Source organism: Prenolepis imparis, unplaced genomic scaffold, assembly GCF_030444845.1.
Source record: "Prenolepis imparis isolate NDT839.2.m4 unplaced genomic scaffold, iyPreImpa1.0 SCAF_4, whole genome shotgun sequence".
Taxonomy (NCBI): Eukaryota; Metazoa; Arthropoda; class Insecta; order Hymenoptera; family Formicidae; genus Prenolepis; species Prenolepis imparis.
This window is the reverse complement of record NW_028141162.1, coordinates 10,703,509-10,729,999: the sequence shown is the minus strand read 5'-3', so window position 1 is coordinate 10,729,999 and position 26,491 is coordinate 10,703,509. Positions and strand designations below refer to the sequence as shown.

The window sequence follows — 26,491 nt, the reverse complement described above, 5'->3', positions numbered from 1 at the left end:
TAATTTAATAGCGATTTAAATTTAAAAAAGTGTCCAAAATATACACATAAAACATATCTTAATATTATATTAAATTTTAATACTTCTCGTATTCTTAAGAAGGATTGATTTTACTTTTATCTATTTTTTTTTTTTTTTTTTTTTTTTTTTTACAAAAAACGTTTTTTCATCTTAGGAAAGCCGCAAAGAAATTTTATGTAACTGCATTTACAAAAGTTTTGATACGATAATTAGACGAAATGAGAACATATATGTATATATATGTAAAGCGCTTTTGCATCTAAAATAGATTTAAATTTACGAGTAAACTTATAAAGTTCACAGTTTTAGAATTTCATCGATATTAATAAGCATTTAAAGAATTGTTCTTCTTTGTAAAGAGTAACACTTTATTGCTAGAAATTTAATAGATGATAAAAGTAAGAACGAGTTTGCTCAGGGAGTATAAAATAAATTCCATTGTGCTGACTCTCTCGGAAATTTTTATCGGCGTTAAGTACCATTACCCATTTTCAGTTGCGCTGCAATCCATATAACACTTACATAATCGTCATAGTAACTTGCAATGAAATAAAGTACAATGTTTCTAATTGCCAGAACGACACTTTGATATTCATACAAATAAATTAGCGTTTTCTTGATACACATATTTAATCGCTAAGCATAACACATTCCATTTGGCACTGCTTTAATCGTGTTGCAAACAAAGTTTCGAGCTTATAGCTTGTCGTCTCGTAACAGTTCAGTACCATATTCAAGATAGAAACACAGTATTTCAATATAATGAATGCGTTTTTCGGATAAGGCACATAGTGACAGATACAAGCTATGTGTATGTCGAACCGATTGAGATTCTCTGCCGGTGAAACGTAGTGCACGAGAATTCTAAGTGTTACAGGATATAGTGCCATATGTGTATTGATATACAGCTATTTGTAAAAATCTACTTAAACTAGCATACGATTATTATCATTTGCAGTTTAATAGTAATTATGCTTATTTCTCGCATATTAAGCATAAAAAGTGTATCTCCCCTATATAAGTTAAACCACACAGTTGATTTTATATAATTCGGAGTATATATATATAACCATCACATGTATATCAACAGATTTGTGTATTTCGATTATTACTACACAACTAATTTTGCTCAGTAAATCTTGTGTCGTGGAATTAGCATGTTGTATATATGTATCGCAACATGGCAAAGGAAATGAGAATCGCATGCAACTTTTCAAAACATTCAAATATTAAAAACACTTCATTAATGATGATAAAATAGTAGAAATTCACAGAATATTTTGCATATAATATACATACGTATGTATATATATTACATGCAAAATATTGAATATTACAGAATGCGAATACATCCTTTACCATATCATCGTAATGTAACACTGCAGTTTATAAAGACTGATAAATACAGAATCACGTTAGTTATTTATAATTGTACTTATGAGTTAAATTTTGAAAAATCTTTTTATTCATAGTCATTTTTTAATACTTTGATTTTAATTAAGTATATTCATATAAAATTATATAATTATTTTTAAAATAAAATTAATATATTTAATAAAATTCAAATAATATACTCCTCTTATAAAATACATTTAGTATTAAAAATTTAGTCTAGAAAATATTTTTGGAAAACATTTAAAAAATTACACGCTTTTTATAATTATTTGTCTTTTTGTCAAATCTCAATTTTTACAATTTGCAAACATAAGAATATCGCAAATATATATCCTTACGATTTCCGTATACAAGAATGTAGAAATGGTGAACACTATATTGAAAACCGTAAAGTACAGATTGCGTTAAACTATTGTTGCATGTGATTCTGGTTTTATCCATTCTTTTCCATTTTATAAAGAGATTAATTAAACATTTGAACATTTTTAAGACGTACGAGGTAAAACTTTTTAAATTATTTTTCTCTCTCGCTACGTCTAAAAACTGTGAAAATATTATTTACTATCATAAGTCTATTTAAGTACAAAAGAGTTTTATTTTATTCCAACTCTCTATCTGCTTTTTCCTAGCATAAAGCAAGATACACGGATAATCTGTACATGATACATGGACATGATAATTCTGTGTTCAGCACATTTCTTTCTTTATGTAACTAAAGCTTTGCTATTCAAGAGAAACAGCTTATATTTCAGGCAAATAAATTAGATTATCAAGCCTTCTCTCTTGATCTTCTAAGTTCGCTTATATGAAATATCGCATTTTATAGTATGTATCTTTATTCCATTTGATACATTAATCATAAAGAAGAAAAGGAAAACTCAACAAATGATTGAATGCTACTATTTACATAGACTGATGTAATACGAATGATACAATTCGGTTATGTAAAACTACAGCCATTATTGATTAGAGAGAGAGAGAGTAAGTGTATACTTTTAAGCCTGTATGTGAATGATAGTATTTTTATCTGCCCTGTTCATAATTGCCATATATGAACATTGTTGATGTTGTCAGACACGCTTGAGCACAGTTCGTTACTACTAATGTGTTGTAACAAATATGTATTTCGATTATCTATGTTTTGTTTTAATCAATCAATTTTAATTATTAAATTTGTTTGAAAGGAACGAAAGTATCAAAAGCTAAACTTGTGAATATTTAACGAAACAAATTTACATATGTTTATGTATTGTGTGTACTAAATTTTTCAATTTATGATATAATTTACCTGGAGAAATAATATCTAGCTGATTCGTCGTTAGCTTTTGGTACTGTCTGGATCTTAACAGAAGACGAATGTGCATCAATTAAGAACATTATCCTGAGAGTTCAGAAATGGAGTTATTCGATAATCGAAATTGTTCAATCAGTGAGAGAGATCTGAGCAAATCCTATTAACGCCTTGTCATCTGGTATTTCGTTCGCTGCATAGCCAGAATTCTGTAACAGGAAGAAAAAGCATTATATATTTAATGGCTAATCAAATGATATAAAATATTATTAATAATAAGTTGGAAAAGTTGTGATATATACAAATATAAAATCAGGTATGAAAAGGGCTAATCAAAGCTATGCATAGATATTAGGCACAACAAATTTGTTTTTAAATTCTTTAATGATTTTGAACGTTTCAGTTTTTTTTTTACCATCTTCAGCAGATCAACAAATTGAAGACAATCCGAATTTTTTGTTAACTGATCTGCTGAAAATGGTCCAAAGAACTGAAACATTTAAAATAATTAGAGAAGAATATAAAAACAAGTTTGTTGAGCCTAATATTTGCACCTGGTTCGTATTAGTCATTTTCATATCTAATTTTGTATAAAATATTATATACATGTATAATTTTTTTATATTAAATATATATTAAAATATATATTTTAAATATATATGTATTTTAATATATATTTGTGTGTGTTTGGTAAAGTAAAATGTAACATGAAGGCTTACCAAGGAAAATGTCACTGTCCGTAATTGTCCTCCACTTTCTATCAATTTTTTCAGATTCGCTGCTATCATCACAACATCCTTACCGTCGACTAGACCTGCAGCAACGAGTTCCGCCGCGATTCCTTGCGCCGAGTCTACTCCCACGGTGAATTCAAACCTAATATCGTTAAGCTCTCGTCTTTCATTTCTGTAAGAGATACATGTAATATTATACATTTTAATTATTTATCATTATTTATTTAATAATGTTTTACTGATAATTGTTTACAGCTTTGATGAAAATACAAGGCAAGAAATAGAAAATGAAATGAATAAAAGGTATATCGGATCTTCTCTGTAATGACTACAGAATATAAGTCTGTAAGTATTTATTATATATAGTATATATGTGTATATTATACAGAAATGAAGAATGATTTTCGCTTGCATTCGAGCGATTTATATAAGAATTTTACGTACCGTAATCTGAGCACCAAATTTATAGGAACATTTTGCTCGGTAGCTGGTATCGCAATTTGACTCGGTGCTACCTTGATTTGACCATAGTATTCGTCAGGTTCGCCGGCGTCTTCGTCACTACTAGCCTTTTCGATCGTGTTGACTGGTAACGTCTCTTTGGCGCCTTCGTCACCGCTCGATCCGCCACTGTCTTCCTCTTCTGACGACCAGACCCATTCTCCAGTCACTGTTCGGTGCAAACGTCCCGATGTACCGGGTTGTCTTTTTGATGCCTGTGAAAAAAGTAAGTTTTCCTTCATATCTTATAAGAAAACAAGCCATAAAGTTGTTTGGTTCACGTCTACTAAAGTGACCTAATGTTGACTTTGTGAATTATAAAGAAAAATGAGAAAAATTAACAAATATATCTTTCTAATTTTAAAATAAAATAATATTTCAATAAATATTGACATATAATATCTCAATAGAATATCTCTCATAGAAAGAAAGAGAGAAAGAGCTTCTGTATCTTTTTCTGGTATATTTTACACAAACATACCTTTTGTACACGTGTTTCTAAACTAGGTCCAATTGCTACCAACGTTTGCTGCAGATATTTTTTATCTTTGGCTTTCTTGAAAAAGGGATGTTTCAGTAACTCGGTAGCCGTCGGTCTAAAATAATAAAAATTATTACTAAATAATTTTTTAAGATCTTACATATACAAAATATCCATCCATTTATATCTTTTATTTTTACATTTAAAGATATCCGTAATCAATATAATTATCTAATAAAATATCAAAGACTATAAATTGATCAAAGGTATCTCGCACATTCACTTTAAATTATTCAAACTATTTCATCATGTTTAAGGGATAGAATTAGAAATGAAAAAGTGTTACCCGACTTACCTCTTAGTAGGATCCTTTTGTAAACAATCAACAATCATTTTTCGGAATGTTTTTCCATAGGCCTTATACTGATCCTTATCATCCGCGGCGGTATCCAGAGTGGGTGGATCGTTCTGTAGCGTCAGCATCAAGACCTTCATCGGAGGATATTTGTGATAAGGCGCCGTGCCGCTGGCCATCTCAATCGCTGTGATGCCAAGTGACCATATGTCAGCCTTAAAATCGTAGCCATGGTCCTGCAACAGGTATGCATATCATAATTGATTTTTATCAATAATTGATTTTTTGACAGTGGAGGATATACGACAGAAAAATTTATATTTCGTAAAATCATGCTCGCAAAAGTCGCATGCTTGCAAGAATCTTCGTTCTAAATGTCACTTATAGCTGCAATCTCATATACAGGATAGCCTGCCACATTATTTTAAAATATGTCTTGCAAATTTTTTAATTTGATATCGGCTTTTCTTCATAGCAATTCTTAAATTATATTTTGCAATCATTGCTTGAAGCGTTAAAAAATATTTGTACAATTGATAAAATTATATCTATATACAATTTAATAAAAATTTTAAAATCAAAATTTTAATCGAAATAAGAATAATTTACATTGACAGCATGCAAAATTTTTTTTTTTTGTATAGATAATAATACAAAAATATGAGAATTGATGCTGTAATAAAATAAAAGGAATAAATTTAAGATATAAAATACAGAACAAAGTAATAGCGTGAATATACATACATAATTGATTTTGACAAAATAATTTTGTGAGACTTCACACACAGTAATAATACATCTTTGGCACAGTATTTTATGTGACTATTTGCATAACATGCCTAATGCAACTCGTATCATCATGCTTAACAAATGATATTGATGATGACAACTGATAATTTAAATTAATTCTTGGCTTAACAAGCTACATTTCTTCATTTCGTGCCAAAACCGACACAACTAATTGTCAATACAAACTTCATGTGTCGTTTCAATGATAGCAAAAGCTATATTTCAAATTGCTCGGTTGCCACGTACATATTTCTGATGAGATATCTAATAATAAAATGTCTCATGTACATTTAACAAATGCATACACAAATATAGACACATAGAACACGCAGGCTAAGAAGTTTGTAGTGTTACTTTCCTCTCTCACCTGCTCCATGACCTCGGGCGCCATCCAACATGGTGTACCGACGAAGGTGTGCCGGACCTTTTGTCGACTCAGGTCGCGTCCGGTTGCGAGCCACGCGCTGACACCGAAATCGGCAATCTGCACTGTGCCATCCTCGCCTAGTAGGATATTACCCGCTTTTATGTCCCTAATATTATTCTGTCGTTAAAATTCGTTCATATACATAGACAATATAATATCATTTTCTTGTTTTCTTAATATATAATTTTTTTTATTACAATTACTAGTATATAGTTAATACAATTTCTAGTAAAAAAATGAGAATAAATTAAGAAAAAGCATTCTAAAAAAAAGACTTTATTTAAATAAAGATAGAACAATAATTCTAAAAAGAAAAAGAATGAGAAAAGTATTTTAGAATACCTGTGAATCTGTCCATTGCTGTGGAAATATTCTAATCCTTTGAGTACTTCTCGAAGCACCGTGGCTATGGTGGCTTCATCGAATACTCCATGCTTGCAATTGGTGGTTCTGGTCTTATGCTTAATAATATCCAGCAAGGATCCGCCTTCTAATAATCTTAGGACCAGCCAGAGTTCTTCTTTTACCACGAACGATGTGTAATAAGTTACGACGTTTTCGTGGTTGCAAGAAGACATTGCCTGTATCTCTTTCTACAATTTTTTTCCCAGATAAAGAGTATCAATTAATAATAATCTTTTTTTTCTTAATACACATAACATTGATTAATTCATGAAAAAAAATTACTCGAAATTAATTTTCTTTTGAGATTTTATTTTTATAGTATTATAATAATATAAATTTATTAAAATAGAGATAATTATATTATGTTTAATCTAAAATGTTTGTGTCATAGGTCGCAACATATGGGGATGCACACATTGATAAGATCATCGATCCAGTGAATCATGCAATATATTACAAAAGTCTTATCAAGAGATGAGTATCATATTGATCTATCACCTGTCATTCAAGTTCAATATCAAGATATAATAAAACTCACCAATAATTCGTCCATATTTGTATTCCATTTTTCCAAATTTATTCTTTTGATTGCGCATTTCTCTTGTCGTGGAATACAAAATGCTGCGTGCACCACAGCGGTTGCTCCAACCCCTTGAATTTAACGAAAGACAATTACAATCACATTATGTATCCTATTATCTATCATCATATATAAATTATATTTCAAAAATTTAATTATGAAAACGCCTCGTACGAATATTTAATTATTAAAATTAGGAATACTTAAATTTTCAAAGAATATCTGTATCTTTTTACTCATACATATGCGCTATTTAAAATTTTGGAGAAAAAAATGTCAAATTTTATTTTACATTAATTATGCATTTTACAGGCAACCCCTCAACAATTTGACGCCTTCTTTTCTATCAATGTGTGCGCATACGGAAGGCAATGGCAAACCACCGAGAGTACACCTTGCCATGAACGCTTCTCTAAAGAAATATAAACAAAAACATCATTGGCCGTTCGGAACCGGCGTTTAAACTGTAGGTCCCATATACATGTGTAGAATCTACATGCCCAAACACAAGTATATGAAAAAGAGAAGTCACCACGCTCGGACACGAGCTTAAAGGACTGAGAAGAGAAGAGTGCGCATACGGCACTGGAAGGCGCGCACCTAGGTTAGGGTAGGACATACGCTTGTCTCGTGCAGCAGCCAGCAGCACCGGTTGCTGCGTGACAGTGCGAGTGCAAGAAGGACGGCTAAAGAAGGAGGGAGAAGGAACGAGGCGCGCGGGGATGATCGGCGAATCGTCGTCCCGTTTTCGCAAGCGATCGTTCATCGACGACATCGACGACGACACTCGGTACGTAAACCCATAACCTGAATTCTACTTGGTACTACATCGTCTTCGCGATCAATGTCGTTATCGTCGTCATTCGCAGTGCTCCTCTGTCGTGAAATAGACGTTTGCCAGCCGTTGGAGGATCGACGTCGCGCATACCTTCTTCTCGAAGGCGCGCGCGATTCTCGCAGCCGGTCGTCGCGCGATCGTCGAATAATCCCCGTCCGCAGAGGATACTCACCGATAACCTCCTTCAGTTCGTAATCGTCCTTGGTATTCGGCCAGCCCTGCACAACCGTGGAGGAGCTCGCGGACGCCATTTTACTGGCCAGTACCGGACCGAGGCGCGCCTGCTTGCTGGATGCTCGGGCGCCCCGCGACAACGTCAACGACAGAGAAGCGCCGACGACGGACCGCGAGCCGCTGTCACGTGGCGGAACAGCTGTCACGGCGGTGGGGGAGGTAGCGGCGCGAGGAGCTGCGCAACGATCGTTCGTCTTTGTTTTCGTCACCGTCACGACAGGTGCAGGTGCGCCCCGGCTGCTTCGTGGGATGATCGTCGTCGTTATCCCTGCCGTTGAGAATGCTGAAGGTGCTGGCACCTTCTTCGGCGGCGGCGTGGACGAGCGGAACGACTTTTGCCGAAACACGCCAGGCGAGCACGACGGAAACACGTCCGGCGAGATTTTCCTGAAAGACAAATGTATGCATTTCACTCGACTTGATAGTATATATATATATACAGTCGGCTGATATGAACGCGTTAATTTGAATAATTCGCGAGCCAATTTCAATATTTAAAGTATTCGGTCACGGAGAAGAATTGTTTGAGATATGTCGCATGTGAGAGAGGTTAGGTTCTTTTATTTACTTTCGATAATAAGTAGGAAAGAAAAAAATTAAATCGTTTGACTCGAGACCATAAGATTATATTAGACTAGACGATGCTTATCGAGTCTTTTATTGAGACGTATAATGTCCTGTCAAAATGAACGCACCGATAACTAACCCGCGTCTCGATTCATTAAAACGATTGACGGTTCTCAGAGAAACAGCTATCATGAGCTACGATCAACTCGCATGCACAACAAATTAATCGTAGGGCCATCCATCACATTTTCTCGCTATGAGATCGTCCCGCGAGACGATGCTTCTAATTATTAAACAGCGTGAACGTCAATCAGTGACGCTGATTGCTTTAATTGACTGGAAAAATAAAGCCATTTTTGTTCATCCGTGATCATTAATATATCCACAATGTTAAACTATAGTATACAAATTGTTAGAACCTTTCTTTATTAGGAATTTTTATTATTTCTGGCGCGTATATCTTACACGTGGACGCGATTTGTGAAAGAGATTAGTTATACAATAACGATGTAATAAATTTTAAAATTGAAATTTTTGTATATTGTTACAGTATTTTTAGCTGGCTGTAAAACAGCTGGGCATGAAGAGGATAATCTCTCTTATCAATTCGCAAAAACACGGATTTTACGATTGCTGGCTGTGGCTATTTTTTCTTGAAACGTGTTAATATCTTTGTGTATCTATAGTCATTATCTCTAGTTGGCAGGTCGTGGGATATATAAATTGTTCGATACGACGATCCGCTAAACCGACGCAATCTCATATTAACGAGATTGTCATGCAATCTGATATCTCGCGCGCGATTAGAAAATTTAATTAAATCTAATATTCACTACGGATATTATCACTGTTTTTTATTTGTAGGGGAGATTTCGCGATGACATTTGTCGTTCAAGAGAGAAGAGGCAGGTGCTTTCTCTCCGAGATATATATATATATAAAACCGACCACACGCTATGTGATATTCCGATTCAACAATTGGACCCCATGTACAACCCGGACTTTTAAAATCGTCTTCTGTTGAAATCGTGAATCTGCTGGATCCGCAACCATGTTTAAAAATATGAAGATCCTGATAGTGAGTATCAATCGTAATAAGTAATAATTTATCGTTAATTTTAAATAATGTATTTTTTCGCGCAAAAGGTCATACAAAAGTTCAACTTAAATTATCTCGTGCGATCTGACGATACAAAATATTTACATTTGCAACATCGGAATTACACAAGAATATCTCTCAATTTAATCTCAGATTTGTTTGTTTATACGAGCGTATCTACGCAGTGTTTATTATTACAACGCAATAAAAGCGTTCACTCACTTCAATCAAGTAATGTCAAATATAGCTTTAGGTCGCCCGAAAATAACAGAAATTACGAAACAGGTACTTGTAACAATTAATTTTAATTATCTCCTATGTCACAAGAGCGAGATAAAAATCTGTATTTACAATTAGTTTTACAACAGTGTCCGTGTACGATTTAATCTTTCTATAACAATAAGTGGGTCGCGCGTGTGATCCGATCACGTGTCTCGATTTTTGACGTAGCGTACGCAAAGTCAGTCACACTCAGTCACTCACCTACTTCTGCCGACCAAAGTCGTCAGAAATCTACTGTCTTGAAACTTCAGCTGTTCCTCCTCTGTCGATGCGGGCGCCGCGCCGCCCAGGGTGCCCGATTTACGCTGCCCCATGCTGTGTACGGCCCTGCAAACGGACATACATGTTCGTCAGACGGGTTGCATATCGAAGGGAGAGACTGTTCCTCTCTCTATAGTAGTATGAAGAAGAACTTATTATCAGTATAAGAAGGGCTGTAAGTGTGTCCTATATAATAATAATATAGCAAATAAAATAAATATATTGTTTATAGAGAGATCGTTGTAGGATCTCTTAACACTTACAGCCTTCTTAACCGTTTATTGATTTTTTAATTGTTAAAGATTATGAATTGATAATTAAGAATTTTGCGTGTTATATGTAGTCTCGCGAGTGTACGGATATATTCTTTAATATTATTTGATTTATTTATCATCTTATTTTATTCTTAGTTATAATTTAAATTAATAATATAATTATAATAATAATATATTATATATTATATTATATATTAATATAATATATTATATATATAATGTTATAATTTAATTATATTATAATTTAATTATAATATAATTTAAATCAAATTATAATTATAATTTAACAAAATTTTAATTATAGTGATATCGTTGAATTTCCGATGTATTGATATTTCGAGTTTCGAGCCATATACATTTATTTTTCAAATTATCTTTATTCAGTTAGTAGAGTATCGAAACAGTCTTAAGAAGACATTGTTTTTAATCCATGCGAGGTGAGAGATTATTCGTATCGAGATAAAGATTCTGGCTTCGAGCGTATGGAATATTTCTAAATTGGCGGTCGGTCGATTGTCACCTAAATATCTAGATAGGATAATTGGGTCTGGATTGGCCTTATGGGTTATTTTTAGCCACCGTGAAGGGGGTAGACCCTATCTCGCTGGCTAAAAATAATTCGATGGCGAACGTACTGATGTAAGTTCCCATTACAGTGGTCCTGTTCCTCTTTGATGATTGTTATCCTTATTCTCTTTGTTGTTGATAGAAAAAACTATAACTCGCGAGAACAAATTCAAATTAAAAATGCAGTAATTTCAGTCGTTTTGTGTGCGTGGTTTTTTAATTTATATTTGATTTGATGTTGAATCAGTTGCAAATTCACGGAAATGTATAAGTTAAATATCTTATGTAACAATTTTATAGCATAATTTCAAAAATATGATAGTTTTATACACATATGTGTGTGTTAAAAAAAATATATTTTTAATTTTTGAATCTATGTAATTTTCAACATGATCGATCCAATTTTAACGTAACGCGTGACATCACCCTCCGATTCTATTATACTCCAACAAGAATCTTTCCTCTCAGCCTCAGACACCTGATTACGATTAACAAGTCTATAACGGTCTTACTCCAAAGTAATGGTCTAATAATCTTCTCAAACACACGAGCAGCTCGCTCGAAAAGGTGACGTTTTATTTAGGTACAGATAACAAGTTTTTAAATAGCATCTGGTCATTAACACTTTTTTTCAAGGCATTTATTCTTAATCGATTTTATTTAAAGAACTCACTCAAAATAATTATAATATTGTTTGAGAGTCTTTATTCTCAAATAAACAGCATTTAACTGTTTTTAAACAATTTTTTATCTCTTTAATTATTGAATTTATTTTAATTGCTTGTTTTATTATATGTTATTGTTTAGCATATGTTAATTAGAAATATAGTTCTCTTTCTTTTTTCCTGTGGAATATATAGAGATTTCAAATTTTGTTCAAACATAGTTTTGAAAGGAGAATAGATAGTTGTCCACTATTTCATATATCATTTATTATCATTCGAATAACGAAAGCTCTCTAACATTTGGGTTAAAAGTTTAATTCGGTGCCGGGCTAGAACAATTTTAATTTAATTCTGACCGATGGGCGTGTGCCATCGTCATCCTCGTCATCTGCTGCCTACGTTCAGTTTACGCGTGACTACGATATTTCAAATTTTCATTGTTCCGTCATTTCCTCCGCCTCATATCGTTCTTCCTCATTTATTTATTTCATTTATTTTTGCACTTAGATCTCGATTTACGATTACTCTCTTCGACGCAAAATTTTAGCGATCATTACGACATTAGCCTTTTATCGTAAAAAAACAATGAATGTGTGAGTACGCTATAGTTTTCTCTTTGACAAAATTGTATTTCTTATTTTGTAGAATTTATTCTTTTTTTAATTTTTTTCATCTTTCGCGGACAATTTTTCTGAATCCCAAGCACTGTATCTAATGAAAAATCCTGGCTTATCTTGAAATAAAAAATTCACGTTAGGTAAACATATAAAATTGATTATACTCTTGAATATTTGTTCGACAATAACAGTTTTTGAGTTATTTTTAACATATTCTACGACATTCCATATAGACATAAATTTATTAAATTGACTTTGCATCGATCTTAGTCACCATATACAATTGAACAAACAAATGTGCCTCCTACATTATGACTATTGTAGTTTCGCTGCGTTTCAATTTATTTACTACAATATGGATCATCATAGCCTTGATGATAATTTCTTCAATATATATCTTCAATATAGAAAAGTTTAAAAAATCTTAAGAATATAGAAATTATTAGATCTTATTTATCTATATATTTAGGTAATTTTTTAATTGAAAAAAGCTTACACATTTATTTCGTTGTGTTTTATAAGAAAAAAATCTCTATGCATGATCTTTCGGTACTATATCAAATAATCATAATCTTGCTTGACGTGTTGTGGGCCTTAATTATAGCAGATCGGTCACATGTTCGAACTTTTATAAATTGATTAAATAATAAATTATCGTACACATTTCTTCAAAAGAAATTTATACTCTTCAAATACGAGTCTTTAATTTAAATACCTTCGACTTCACTGAACGACAGTGTGATGATTCTGTGTGCAAGTGCGTGATACGAGATTTATTCCTGTTGTAAGTGCACACTTCTGTGCAAACGTGACACTGATTTATCTTTGCCTCTGCAATTAATATGTGCTAAATTAATGTAATAATGAGAAAGAGAAAAACTGATCCAAAGATTTTATTAATATTTTATAGAAAAATATATTTCGTATTTTTTTTATGCGACATATATTAATTAGTATACTTGTAAAATAATCTTTCAATGATTCATCTCGAATAGATTATTTATTATTATATAAACCACTTAATGATCTTTCTCATATGATCGGCGATGTATTTGCTTTATTTTTAGTAAAGAAAACATAAGTAGACGCAACCAATGAGACAATCTTATAATGATTACATATATAATTGCTAAGATTTCCGAAGAGTCGAGATTTCGAGAGTTCCGTTCTCGTTTGAGTCCACTTAATAACATTTCTCATCAATGAAACCTTTACTCAGTTAGCAAACCGAGGGTCAATTGCTTATTAACTCAGAGACTCGTGGTGGCTATTAAACGATTTCATTGTCATTGAAATTGTTTGCAAAAAATGCAGACCATCGCGCTTATCCGGAAACAGATGCATCTCCAATCAATCTTCCATTGATCTTACAATTAGAGTTGTTTCGAACGAATTTCTTTTACAATTTAACCAAAAGTAATCGCGAATAAAAAAAATAATAAAACGTTTTATTCTTTTTTAGTATATTTTAAAAAAATAAGTGTCTTATTTTTAACATTGCAATTCTGTTAATTACACTGATTAACTACACTATCTTTTTGCAGTTACCTTAAATATCCAAGAATTAAACAATTTAGCAGTTGTATTTAAGTCAATTTATGAAATTTGAGAATATTTGGAGAAACGATTAATCTAAACAACGTTAGCAGTTATTTGATGCTATATTATTGCATTCGATGTGTCATCAGACGTCATTGTACATGTGTATTATAAAAAATAATTGTATCGTTATACATGCATCACAGAATTATTGCTAACAAAAAAATATCATTGCAAGTTAGACTATTTCTTTTATATTTCGCAGAAATGTTCAGAACTGATCTGCTATAAATTTTATCAGCTTGAAATACAATGTTAAGAATTATATATATATATATATATATATATATATATATATATTAAAATTAAATATAGAGAGATTAGAATTAATTTTATATTAAAACACAAAAGGCGTGCTTTTGCAAATTTTATTACATTTTATTCATGTTTATTATTTTGATTGATATTTATAAGGATTATAAGTGCTTATATGTCTTGTGTTTTAGAGAGGCTAAAATAGTGTCTATTTTTGATTTTTATATCACGTTGACATTGAATGTAGTCGTTATATTAGGCAAATAAGCTCGGAATCGGACGGGGCCGCGTTTAACGTGGCTATTTGATTCTCTTGTCACGTTGACATTGAATGCCATCTTGATAGGCAAATAAAACTCAGAAGCGGATTGCCGCGTTTACTCTGAGAATACGAATCTTTATTTGTTATTCATCAATTTTTCTCAAACCGGTTAAATATAGTCCTCGTAAATTCTTTTCTTCGACCAACATTTGCTAATATGTCATTATGTGATTTGTTTAATTATTTCTATTTTTATATTCAATTTTTCTATTTTTACAGATTTTTGAAATCTCAATACGTAATATTTTTACACATCGGTCTCACCTGGCGGATGTTGACTTCACAGAGCCATTCGCATAAAGATCGGCTGCCATAGCATCAGCCCGATGACATCTCAATCGTTGATATTCTGCAGGATGCACAAGCTGAAATCTCTTCTCTTTTCACGTTCTTCTTCTTCCGAAAATCGACGTATTCAACAAAATCTTCAGAATTGTCTATCTCACTGACAATCATCAACTGTGATTGAGCGCATTCTCACCGTAGATAAAACACTGACAGTCTAAACACGCTGATGGCTCTGACATTATCTTTATGTCACAATACACGACCTGTCGACATTGATTTCCATGTACTATCTTTAAATTATAAAAGTGAAAATTCCATCAGTGACACATGCAATGACGTCAACGCGATTTCGAAAAAGAAGGAGCCAAGAAACACGAACGTAATTTCGAAGGAAACTAATCTCGCGCTGTCGACTACGTATTCATAAGAGGAGACGTAGGATCCTCCTGTGTCCGCCGTCGTGACCGAACTATGTATGTCAGACGGGGGCACTGTCAATTGGATAACTACTTACCCCACATTGGCACAGTTGATGCGTGTATGTAATGCAGTACATCACTGATGCTGAAAACCAGCAGCATATAGTGTTCATATTCTCCCCCACCTTCTGGATCACTTTATCTTTTTTTTCTTTTTTCATAAATATCTGTGTCTCTTTCAAGATACACAGCATCACATTGTTTTCTTTTTTTTCTTCCTAATTTTTTAAAAATGTTTTTAAATGTTTTATTTCACTTTCGAAAAACTTACAAAGATCGTTACATCTAAACATTCTAAAGTCTTTTGATAATTTTTATTGATAACGGAAACTTGACGATTTTTTTAAATTGTTTCGATTGAATTCTTCTTTCGTATATAGAAATGAGAGAGAAAAGCTTTTGATTTAAACTCAATTTAAAGGTCCTGTAACTCTTTTCCTTGCTTTTCGTTTTCAAGAAAGTCAATTATTGATCTATCATTACTTATGATGGCACTTATTGGCTCTGTTACTTGGAATCGAAAAAACGCCACGCAGCTGGAAGAACGCATTATCTCGTGCGTATGTTCTGTCGTCACTTCGGTGGTATCGTGAATTAACTTGATGACGCGGGGAAGAATAATTTGTATCATACGACATACACAGCTCAATCAGACCGACCTTGCGAACCAACTAATACCGATCTTCGCGAGAAAGCCGTTTCTATTGATAAATCCGAACATTCTTATTAATGGCACTTATTACGTGCAATAAAATAACCCGTTTCTTCATTCTTATGCCACGTGTCATCTTAAATAAAGCGTCCAGTTTAAATCTGTAATTATCTATAAATTTCATAGAAATTTAATTTAAAATTTGCATTGCATCGCAAAATTTTTAATGTTTTTTTTTAGAAAAAAAAACAAATTTTAATTTAAATAAAATTCTAATTTATATATATTTATGTCAAAATTTCTAAAAAATATTTTGAGAAATTATTTTCAACGACATATTAAAAGAAAAAAAATTGGGATAATGATTTTTCAAAGGAAATTGAAACCGGGAAATAAAAGAATTGACAAGAGAACTTGGAGATTGCTGCATATCATGTTTCATCCACGACAGACAATGTAAAACAGTTTCGTCAGTTTGCAGTACTCTATTTAAACGAATGATTCATCCCAGCTCCATTCCCATTTGCAGAGTGGACCCTCCGCGCGCGCGATTTACGCATCATCAAGTTTGATGGGTCGCTAAAGGCTACTGACTGAGACCTCCATCGAAGGTTTAGGTTTTATTAATGACGCGAAACTTGCATCGACGATTCTGCATAATTATGATGAAAGAATAATCAAACATGATATACTATTTTTTTTGCATAATATCAGAATATGTTATTTGTATGTTTATCTAAAAGAAAAAATATAGGAAAAAAAGATTCGAGATTTTGGAGTTTCCTCCATTTTTTTGTCTATTCATTTAAAAGTAAAGGAAGTATATATCTCTTACAGATTGCCGAATTCTTTATTCTTAACCACGTGTCCTACGTGCTGAGTAGACGGTTGAATCTCACTCAGCTGATTAAGGAAAGCTTGGATCCTGAACTCTATCAAAAGGCTTTACGTGACATATCGTTGAAGAGAGACGCTCCTTATCTGCCAGAAGAGTATTACAATGCGGAAAATGGGGTGAACAAACTGCAGCAGCTAGACAGAGATAACAGAAATTTGATTACCGTTAGTAAATTATTTCTTAATTCTGAAAATTAATCAATTAATTCCTCATTAATAAAAACATTAAAGAATTTAGATAGATTCTAAAAAAAAAAAACAAGATTAGAGAAATTAAATATTAAAAAGAAAATTGTATGTTAAATTCCCCTTTTAATTCATCTATTTTCTACATGTTCGTTTTTAATTTAAATCTCTCCATTGATATGTTGCAGCACATATTGAGATAAATGTCTATATTAATCTTCTCTTTTACTTATATAGGAATACCGCAATCTTTGCGAGACAATAACGAGAAGAGTGGAAATTGCCGATTCCGATTACGACTATCAACCTCCGATTTATCACGAGGTCTACTGTAAGAGTTATTCATTGCAAGATAATAATGAACAAACGAGGCCTCCGCAACAGGTAAACTTAAAGGCAGTGATGTAAATAAAACATAAACTCAAAGCAGCGCAAGTTTAACGAGCGAAATATATGATTCAAAATAAAACTAAAAAGAATTAATAAATATGACAAAATAATTTCAAAACATAACTAAAACATTTTAAATATAACAAATTTGTTTTTTATCTAACTAAATTTTATAATCTGAGCTCTAATATTTTTATTATATTTTTCAGGAATGTGTTTATCCCATATTTCACTGCGTACAGAGAACTCGGGTTCTGTCCCTAGTCAGACGTCGTTGGGAAGACGAATGTTGGGAACCTTACACTAAGGAAATCGCCAGCGGTTGTGACTGTATGTGGCCGGTCGCTAGCCTCGGCGAGATAAGCCATCATTACTGATTCGATAGTAAATTCGTATATTAGTAAATTTTCGCTATACAGTGTAAAAGTATAGCGAAGTTCGTCGTTCGCATATATTTGCAGCAAACAAAGTCTTGTTCAAAAATATTTATTGTATTATAAAAGCAAATATGTGAATGAAATATAACAAATATCGCATTCAACGTCACATTTTACCGTGATAAATTCTTTTTTTTTTATAGCGTTGCGAAAATTTGTACAAGAATGTCATTCGACTAAATTATTCGACTCGAGAATGTTTTCTTTATAATTTCTTTCTGTAATGTATTTTATTTTTGTATTTTATTTCCACGAATTTGCCTTATGCTTTGGTAAGAAATTGAATCCATCAGGCACTTTTCCGAGGAACATCTCGCTAGAAATAAAAAAAAATTATTAATATCGCGATTATAGAGTTGACGATTGCTTCTCTTTATAAAAGCTAATAATCTCGAAAAATGGCCTTACGATAATTTCACCCAATCGGCGCAATTGGAACTGGCCATCAATGTCTCCATATCATCGCGGCCTCTGTAGAATGGCGGCCTTTCATTAATTCTTTGTGGCGGTCTCTCTAGAATTCCAACCGGGACATATCTGTAACGCATGTTTCAAAATGTAAATGCATGTAATTGAAAAATATTGTAACAGCTGATAAAAACTCTCTCAAAGTGAACTTGCCTGTGAAGAAAAGAGATCCATTCCAACATGAATCTCCTGGTAGTTTCGACGCCACGTGTATCGGATCCCCAATGTTCAAGTCCGTAATTTGCGTACTTTTTGAGAATATCAAATCTCTCAGAGCTTGATATATCGATCAACCTTCTTTTCTTTATCTCGGTGAAAATCCACGGCTTAATCAACGCTCCGCGTCCGATAGTGACCCCCTGCACCGAACCGCAGATCTTTCTCATTCGCTGATAGTCGTCGAAGGACAGGATATCGCCATTTCCGAACACGGGTATCGGCTGCGCCGCCACAGCACACTTCTCTATGTACTCCCAATTGGCTAGTTTCGTGTATCTTTGTTCACGGGACCTGCCATGAACCTGGAAGAATCGCCAAACATTAATAAAAGCTGAGAAAAAAAACTTCAAGCTTTTCGAAAAGACGTGTATGATACACCTGTTTTTATTCTTTTCAAGGCAAGTAATAATTTCCTTTAACACTTCTCAGATTAATATCAATATTTTATGTGATATAAAATGTATATGCAATTGAATTATTAATGTTGTAGGGATTTTTCGAAGAAAATGTTTTTACTTTTGAAAAGTTCTATTTGAAGATACTGCGCAACTTATCAAAGAACATGATTTACAAGAATAAGATACAAGGAATATAAATTTAAAGGACTTACAGTAATCATAGATGCACCCCAGTCTCGAAACCTCGGCATTAATTGATGTGCGATCGGTTTATCTATATAAACTCCAGTTCTGGTCTTAACAGATAACGGTATGTCCAACACTTGACTAATAGACTTTACCACACTCTCGAGTACATGCAATCGATTAAGCATACCACTACCACCGCCCTTTCTGTAAATTAGATCGATCGGACAACCGAGATTCAAATCGATGAAGTCCACGTCAATCTCCTGATTCAACAATTGGGCGCATCGAGTTAGTACTCCAGGATTATTACCGCAGAGTTGCACGCCGAAGATATCCTCGCTCTCGTGTCGCTTCACCAAGGCCCACTCTTCTTGCGCCGCCTTCAGAATCTTCGGTGCCAATGCCATTTCGCCGCAAGTGATGTCGGCCCCATACTCCTTGCAAATCCTTCGAAACGGTAAATTGCCCACTGTAGTTAAAGGACTCAGCAATATTTTGTCATTCCAGTCGATTCTCTTCTTCTCTGCCTGTCGTAATTTAATTAAATCGCTATCGTCCACGGGTCCGAGTTTCAATTCTTTCGTACTATCACGCGAGTTATTACAGTTAAAATTATTTATTTTTATTTTGTCCTTTATTTCATTATCTGAACTGTTTAGTTGTGTCTTGTTCTTTGATGGATCGTTAGCTTTAACAATCGCTTCCGTCTTGGAGAAATTAAAGTCGCGCTTGCGTAATTTGTTTTGTAGATCCTTGGATAAGTGATTTTTTATGGATGGCGGGCGGTTTGTGTATTCTTCGAATTTCTTCTCGTCAATAATGTTAAAACCATCATCGGTTATATGTCGCGAGCCCATCCTACACGTGATTCCTCTCGGACACTTGCCGGTCAAATTAAAAAGATGACATTCCGCAGCAATGTCGCTTGGTTTGATTTTCAGATATTCCTTTCGATCATGCAAAAATGTGCAGCGTTGATTCAGGCATTTTTTTTCAGACTCATCCGCTGTTTGATCTGCAATCCAAGGACACAGATGCAATTCCCTGGAAATTTTGAATGGAACTGGTCTAGCTTTATTTTGACCCCTGAGTTTCTCCTTCTTATCATCCAGTTTAGGTTTCTTAATAGGTATTTCATCGCATAATGGTGCATCTGCATCTTCTGCGCTTGCATTCACAGATATCTTCTCTTTATCTGTCTCTGTCAGGCGTTGCTCATTTAATTGTCTCACATGATCCTCGATAATAAATCTGCAATATATATGTATATATAATTAATAATATATATATAATGTACAATATAAATATGTCAATTATGAGATAATATAATAACTAAAAGTATATAATATAACAGCCATAGTAGCTATTTATCAGCTGTTTATCAGCCAGAGATATGATGAATTACATGCAAAAATTAATTTGCAAATGCAATAATGATGTCCAAAATGTGTAAAATAATTTTTACATGGAAAAATTATAGAAATATTAATATATTTTAATATAAAAAATTTAATATATTTAATATAAAAAAGTACTACATTTTAATTAATATATTATTTAATATAAGAAGTTGAAAAAGAATAATTATAGATCCTTCAAGGTTTTAATATAAATAACAAAGATTTAAATTAAGTATAAATAAAAAGATTCCAATATGATTTTAAATCATATGATGAGGATTGTGTAATAGAAACAATATTTGCAGATAAAAAGGAATAAATACTTGCAATTTTATATCATATAAAATTCATTGATAAGAGTAAACAATTGACATAAGCTATATAGTTACTTACTCTTTTTTTATAAGACAAACGCCCTTCTGTTTATCCTCGCCAGAAGAATCAAATGAACAGTCTCCGCACTTTTCGTCGTAACACGCCATTTCTTCGCACGTGTTTGTATCCCCTCTTTGATTGTAGATCAAGCAAGTACAATTAATTCATGCAAAGATTCAGGAGCAAACGAACATCTAGCATAAGAGAGATATAATATTATTTTTATTCTTCATTTTCCTTTATATAATTATTACTTATGTGACATTTCCTCTGTGATGCATAATTACATTTTAATTTATCGTTTGAAATTTGTTCGCATTATTTTTTTAACATAATTTTTAACGAGAGAGAATATTGAAAGTTGCGCACATTTTTCTAGCTCTTGTTGCTCTTGTTACTTCTCTTATGACAGAGTCAGATTAGGTTTGGTCATGTGTCAGGTTAGAATTGGTTAGACGTCTATAGATTTCTCAGCGTGAAACTTTCGCATCTCCTCGCGCAGTTTATATTTCGGATGTGGAAGTGAAATCGATGGAAAGAGAAGGAGGGAATTGTGTGTATGTGCGCGATAAATTGAGACGTTTGTTTTAATCTTATTATTTCAAAATGGCGAAATTTTCGATATTTGTCATCCCGTTATTGTGCCCCCGCAGTTGATTCTGTTGATTATCATGTTTACATTTTGATTATTTAATCATACGAAGATTATATTGAATGAATAACAATCGTTTAAGGTTTCTGTATAAATATTTTCTTATTCTACGATTTATTAATTCCAGGAACTTATATATGAAATTGTATGAATATTCATAATGGATACGACGACAGTAGATGGTTCTTCGGATGAAGATGATTTATATACAAATTCTGCTGACCGTTTAAAAGGTAATATTTTCTCTTTATTTACAAATCGACACGTTACTTGATTATAAAAGACAATTGTATGAACATTATATTAAAATTAAGACGTCTACATATAATATTTTGATTATATTAGGATACACAATTTTTATATAATATATCTCTGTTTTCAGCATTAAAAAAACAACGCTTTAAAGTATTGAAATCTTCTGCAGAGATAGAGGCTTTAACTTCCATCAAGTATGTATTTACAAAAATTGTGGAAATTTATTGTTTGAAATATAGTGTTTTGCTAATATAATACAGCTGAACATTATTTGCTTTATTTTTTCAGCAAAATAATTGAACAGCAAAAGAATAATGAAGAAGAAACTAGTATAGAAGTAAATGATGAAATAACTTACGATGATGATATGCAAACACAAAGGAGGATGGTAAGAAGTAGAAGAAATAAAGGTATTACAACTCGTGCTACTGTTAGGCAAAAAATGGGAAGGGTAATTTTTTTTATATTTATATATATATGTGTGTGTGTGTGTGTGTGTGTGTATACACATAATTTATCTTTCCAACTTATAAATTTTTAATAATTACTGAATAATAATAATTATTGAATACAATAATTATTGAAATAAGACTTTCAAACTTTACTTATTACTATGTTTAAAATAAATACATTCATATTATGTGTAAAATATGTCGATATGTGTCTAATATATAAGGAATATATATATGATTTTCATATTTGGTATATCAATATATTTCAGCGTCCATCAGTTGATGATCTAGAATATGACGTGAAAATCGTTTTGCTAGAAGAGAAACCTGAATCAACTCCCGAAATCTGTAATAATGATTTAATTCCACTATCAGATGATGAAGTTTCCATCATAGAGGACAATTATGAGATAACTATTAAAGTGTTTTGGAGATCAAACAGAATTGATCGTTTAAATATGCATAGAGTATGTATGTTGGTTATCAGCTTATAAAAAAAAATTCTGTCTTATGCATTTAATGAATATATTGTCATAAGTGTATCTGTTAAATTTTCTTATAGCATGACAATTTCGAAAAGATTTTTCAATATTATGCTGATTTGGAGAAAGTTTCTGTGAATGAAATCCTAATAATGAAGAAGGATAAAATCATTAATCGTGATGATACTCCAGCATTACTGAAACTTTCAGTCATAGATATACTTGGTATAAACTAATTATCAGTTTTATAACAATAATCATAATAATGATAACAATATAATGATTCTTTTGCCTTTATGTATAGATGGTGGGATAGTGCACCCAGGTATGAACGCGTTGTCAGAAGATAAGAACAACGACGACGATAATACATGTACTATTAAAGTACAAACTGCCAATAAGAAGCAATCGTTGACTATTATGCTTAAAAGGGATCAACAATTTAAGATGCTCTTTGCTAATTGTGCTGAGCAACTTGGTGTAAAAGAGAATAGTCTGAAGTTTTATTTCGACGGAGAACAGATAGGTCCAACCGATACTCCGGAATTATTAGATCTCGAGGGAGAAGCATGTATTGATCTTCATATATTTACATAATATGTAATTAAACCATACCAAATCTTGTATACATAATTTAAAGAATCTTATATAATTTTGCTTACAATCGTTTTTTTTTTTTACTGCATATCATTATTATCATACTCTTATTATGTAATAAAAGGATCATTTATTACATTTTCGAGAAATAATAATTAATGTTAATTAATATTATACAACTCATATAAATCATGTTAATATTACTCAATTGCAAAAATGTACAAGTCTCAATCTGTAAGAATAAAAGATTTTCTTTAGGTCAATGTTAAACTCCATTTAAATTGCTAACAGTAACTTTTCCAAGCAGATTTCAAGATATTTTTTTTATTTATTCGTGCAAGCTGCAATGTATATTGTCTATATATATAATATGAAATAATATCTGCTAGTTTTGCAATTGTAAGTTTAAGAGTAACATTCAAAGAATACAGGATTGCAGCGAATAAAAATATCGAATAATTATATACACACAAATTTATGTACAATTACTTGCTGTGTGTCATAAGCTTAAAATACATACCGATTCAATGTTGCATTACATTATATTTTTGTAGAACTACTCTTCAAAGGTATTCTGATACATCAACAACGAATAATCTATTCATATATTAATACATTATTATTTTATACATAATATACATGATAATATACTGATATGCTCCATAGGTATATAAATATTTATCATATTTATATACATATAAAACGCATTTCATACTTTTGTTTGTATGATTCTGCACAATAAACTGTATTACATTCTTTTTGCGATCGCTATTCATTCAGCACAAACAATGAAGAACATCGACTATTATTATTAATATACATTTCACTCGCATTAACATTCCTAACCGACTGAAAAAACTGACAAAGTACACTTTGTTTTATTTATGAACACTGATTTTTAACAGATAATTTTAATAATTGATATATCTTAATGAAATATTTGATATATCGTTATACACATTTGTTAGAATAAAGGATAGGCAAGATGAAAAAACAAAAAAGCATCTTTGAAGAGTAATGTACAGTTTACGACTATTCCAATGATAAATATTGCACAATAATCCATCAAATACTTTCAACGAAAATATCAAACAAAGAATTTCGAATAATTAGAGATATTGTACTAATTTTATTCTACATAATATTTTATAATGTGATAACAATCTGCCATTAAAAGGGAATGTTTTGGAAAGTCTCAAATAACTGTCGAAAAAAATAATTTAATCGGTAAATTTACGATTCGGATTAGATCCGAATAGAGCGCCACGGATTTCGGGTACTAACTGTTGTGCTATCAGCTCCAGTCTGGTTTCCAGAGTATTGCTGATCTTTATGCGTCCTACGAACGAAAACGATTAAAGATTATTTCGCGTATCAATATATATTAATATGTAATAATGTCAAATATATAATTATCCTATTAAAATCAAAGGTTGTAAGCAAAATTATATGTAATTTAAAGCTTACTGTAAATTTATGTAACAACTATTACAAATATTTTTCTTATTTTTACAGTAATTAATAACTTTGTGATTAATGCAACAAGAATCTTTTGACATAATTACCTCTGGATGCTAATAATTCTACACCTCCGCAGCTTTCGCTAGGTAAGAAATTATCGGAATCAATTTTCAAGGTAACATCTTTCTTAGCCTTCTGCTTATACTGTTGTTGAATAGTGTCAAGAAGAGATTCCATGAGAGGGACATCGACTTGACGAACACGAAGAGTAACGTTTGATTCTGTTAGCTGCACAAATATACATTGTCATGAGATAATTTAGAATTTTATCAAACTTGCTCTTTGAATATTTATAGTAACAATAAAATTGTAACAGTAATAAATAGTAGTAACAGTTAAAATTGTATCAGTAGAACAAATATTTAAAATTATAGAAATATTATAGAAATATTACTTGATAAAGGCCTTGAATGATCAACAGCTGAAGAACTCCCCTATATTGCGCAGTGTTATGAGTTACTTCACCTAATCTCTTTCTAGCTTCGTCAAGAGCATTGCGTACATGATCTTCACGTACTTTTAAAGCCTTTAATCGAGCTTGGTTAAGCATGTTTGAAGATTGTCTATAAAAATAAAAATATAAATATAATATATGCATGTATCAAAAACTACTTTATAACTTTTTAGAAAATTGGCTAAAAATATCAAACTTTTTTTTTAAATTTCTTAAAATTATGTATAGATTAATTTGATATAAATTAATCTATATCTTATTATTATATAACAAAGTGTAATAAGTTCTTATACATACATCTTCTTTTGTAGTTCAACTTGTTTTTCCTTTTTTTCATAATATTCCATGATTTTAAGACGCTGTTGCTGCACCAGACGTCCCTTCTCAATATTAAATTCCTCTTCTGCTTTGGCATCTATTTCTTCTGCCTTTTCATTGGCCTCTTGTTCTATGAAAGCCATCATATGCTTGATCTGTAATATACCATGTTTTCTTTAAAGGTATTTATAATAATATATACAAAATTTAATGTATTCAAATCTCTTCTCAAGGCTTTTTAATATCTGATATCTTTCTTTTTTCCAGATGATATGTACGCGATGAATATAATTATATAAAAATAGATATTCTTCAAATCATACGTAGTAACCAGAAGTTTTGATCCTGTTTAATCGTCACATAAAAATAGATGTTTAAAAATTTCAGAAATAAACATACAAATTAATGTGGAAAGAAAATGAATTTTCTCGACAAAACGTCAGCTGCTGTCAAAATAAATAATCGTAAAGATATTAATAGAGCACACGAATATATATGATACTCGCTATGTTAGAGAGACAGAATCGCGGAAGAATAGCGGAGGATTTTTTTATTAACCTGCTTCTGGACATCCGCGTCGCTGAGTGCCATGGCGAATCAGTCTGTTTCCTTCTCGGAGAGTCGTGCGAAGAAATTCGACGAGAGTCGTACGATCAAGAACGAAGAGAACGAGTCAAGTCAACGCCTACGGCACGTCAATTCTCGCGTAACGTCGATCATATGACCCGAAATGTGACCATCGTTCCGAAACGCATACGCGAAACGTGACAGGCGCGATAACGACGTGACGTCACGCGATTCGTGCGAACGCGCCTTTACGTT

At 32.1% G+C, this 26,491-nt stretch overlaps 5 protein-coding genes across 14 annotated transcripts; 2 read left to right on the top strand and 3 right to left on the bottom strand.

Annotated features, from left to right (window-relative positions):
• Positions 1-465: 465 nt before the first annotated feature.
• On the bottom strand, positions 466-14,962 carry LOC145934875 (serine/threonine-protein kinase OSR1). 2 transcript variants are annotated; one of them, XM_083035699.1, is made up of 11 exons: positions 14,825-14,962; positions 10,201-10,326; positions 7,990-8,438; positions 6,938-7,050; positions 6,337-6,587; positions 5,928-6,100; positions 4,779-5,016; positions 4,424-4,538; positions 3,886-4,157; positions 3,427-3,613; positions 466-2,916 (listed from the first exon to the last, which is right to left on the bottom strand). In XM_083035699.1, the coding sequence occupies exons 1-11, from the start codon at positions 14,872-14,874 to the stop codon at positions 2,839-2,841; spliced, it is 2,052 nt and encodes a 683-aa protein (XP_082891825.1). In that variant the 5' UTR covers positions 14,875-14,962; the 3' UTR covers positions 466-2,838. The 2 variants fall into 2 exon arrangements, with proteins under 2 accessions (XP_082891825.1, XP_082891826.1); XM_083035700.1 differs by having other exon boundaries at positions 4,779-5,014; positions 5,935-6,100.
• Positions 8,325-17,998, top strand: LOC145934885 (uncharacterized). 2 transcript variants are annotated; one of them, XM_083035725.1, is made up of 5 exons: positions 8,325-8,451; positions 9,483-9,696; positions 16,817-17,041; positions 17,300-17,446; positions 17,662-17,998. In XM_083035725.1, the coding sequence occupies exons 2-5, from the start codon at positions 9,670-9,672 to the stop codon at positions 17,827-17,829; spliced, it is 567 nt and encodes a 188-aa protein (XP_082891851.1). In that variant the 5' UTR covers positions 8,325-8,451; positions 9,483-9,669; the 3' UTR covers positions 17,830-17,998. The 2 variants fall into 2 exon arrangements, with proteins under 2 accessions (XP_082891851.1, XP_082891850.1); XM_083035724.1 differs by lacking the exons at positions 8,325-8,451; positions 9,483-9,696 and adding an exon at positions 15,251-15,386.
• Positions 17,923-21,389, bottom strand: Dus3 (Dihydrouridine synthase 3). Of its 2 annotated transcripts, none has more exons than XM_083035702.1 (6): positions 21,308-21,389; positions 20,957-21,132; positions 19,187-20,414; positions 18,511-18,878; positions 18,298-18,426; positions 17,923-18,205 (listed from the first exon to the last, which is right to left on the bottom strand). In XM_083035702.1, exons 2-6 carry the CDS (start codon positions 21,043-21,045, stop codon positions 18,133-18,135), a joined length of 1,887 nt encoding a protein of 628 aa, XP_082891828.1. In that variant the 5' UTR covers positions 21,046-21,132; positions 21,308-21,389; the 3' UTR covers positions 17,923-18,132. The 2 variants fall into 2 exon arrangements, with proteins under 2 accessions (XP_082891828.1, XP_082891827.1); XM_083035701.1 differs by having other exon boundaries at positions 21,226-21,347.
• Rad60 (DNA repair protein Rad60) lies at positions 21,369-26,400 on the top strand. 7 transcript variants are annotated; one of them, XR_014425125.1, is made up of 8 exons: positions 21,392-21,823; positions 21,973-22,039; positions 22,134-22,296; positions 22,567-22,764; positions 22,860-23,004; positions 23,084-23,379; positions 24,892-25,851; positions 25,937-26,400. XR_014425125.1 is itself a non-coding variant. In XM_083035717.1 (7 exons), exons 2-7 carry the CDS (start codon positions 21,751-21,753, stop codon positions 23,374-23,376), a joined length of 939 nt encoding a protein of 312 aa, XP_082891843.1. In that variant the 5' UTR covers positions 21,369-21,495; positions 21,718-21,750; the 3' UTR covers positions 23,377-24,134. The 7 variants fall into 7 exon arrangements, 6 of the variants coding, with proteins under 6 accessions (XP_082891843.1, XP_082891844.1, XP_082891845.1 ...); XM_083035717.1 differs by lacking the exons at positions 24,892-25,851; positions 25,937-26,400 and having other exon boundaries at positions 21,369-21,495; positions 21,718-21,823; positions 23,084-24,134; XM_083035718.1 differs by lacking the exons at positions 24,892-25,851; positions 25,937-26,400 and having other exon boundaries at positions 21,385-21,499; positions 21,718-21,823; positions 23,084-24,134.
• Positions 23,975-26,369, bottom strand: Vha26 (V-type proton ATPase subunit Vha26). The gene is made up of 5 exons (XM_083035721.1): positions 26,228-26,369; positions 25,649-25,824; positions 25,292-25,460; positions 24,942-25,125; positions 23,975-24,715 (listed from the first exon to the last, which is right to left on the bottom strand). The coding sequence occupies exons 1-5, from the start codon at positions 26,258-26,260 to the stop codon at positions 24,597-24,599; spliced, it is 681 nt and encodes a 226-aa protein (XP_082891847.1). The 5' UTR covers positions 26,261-26,369; the 3' UTR covers positions 23,975-24,596.
• Positions 26,401-26,491: the final 91 nt, after the last annotated feature.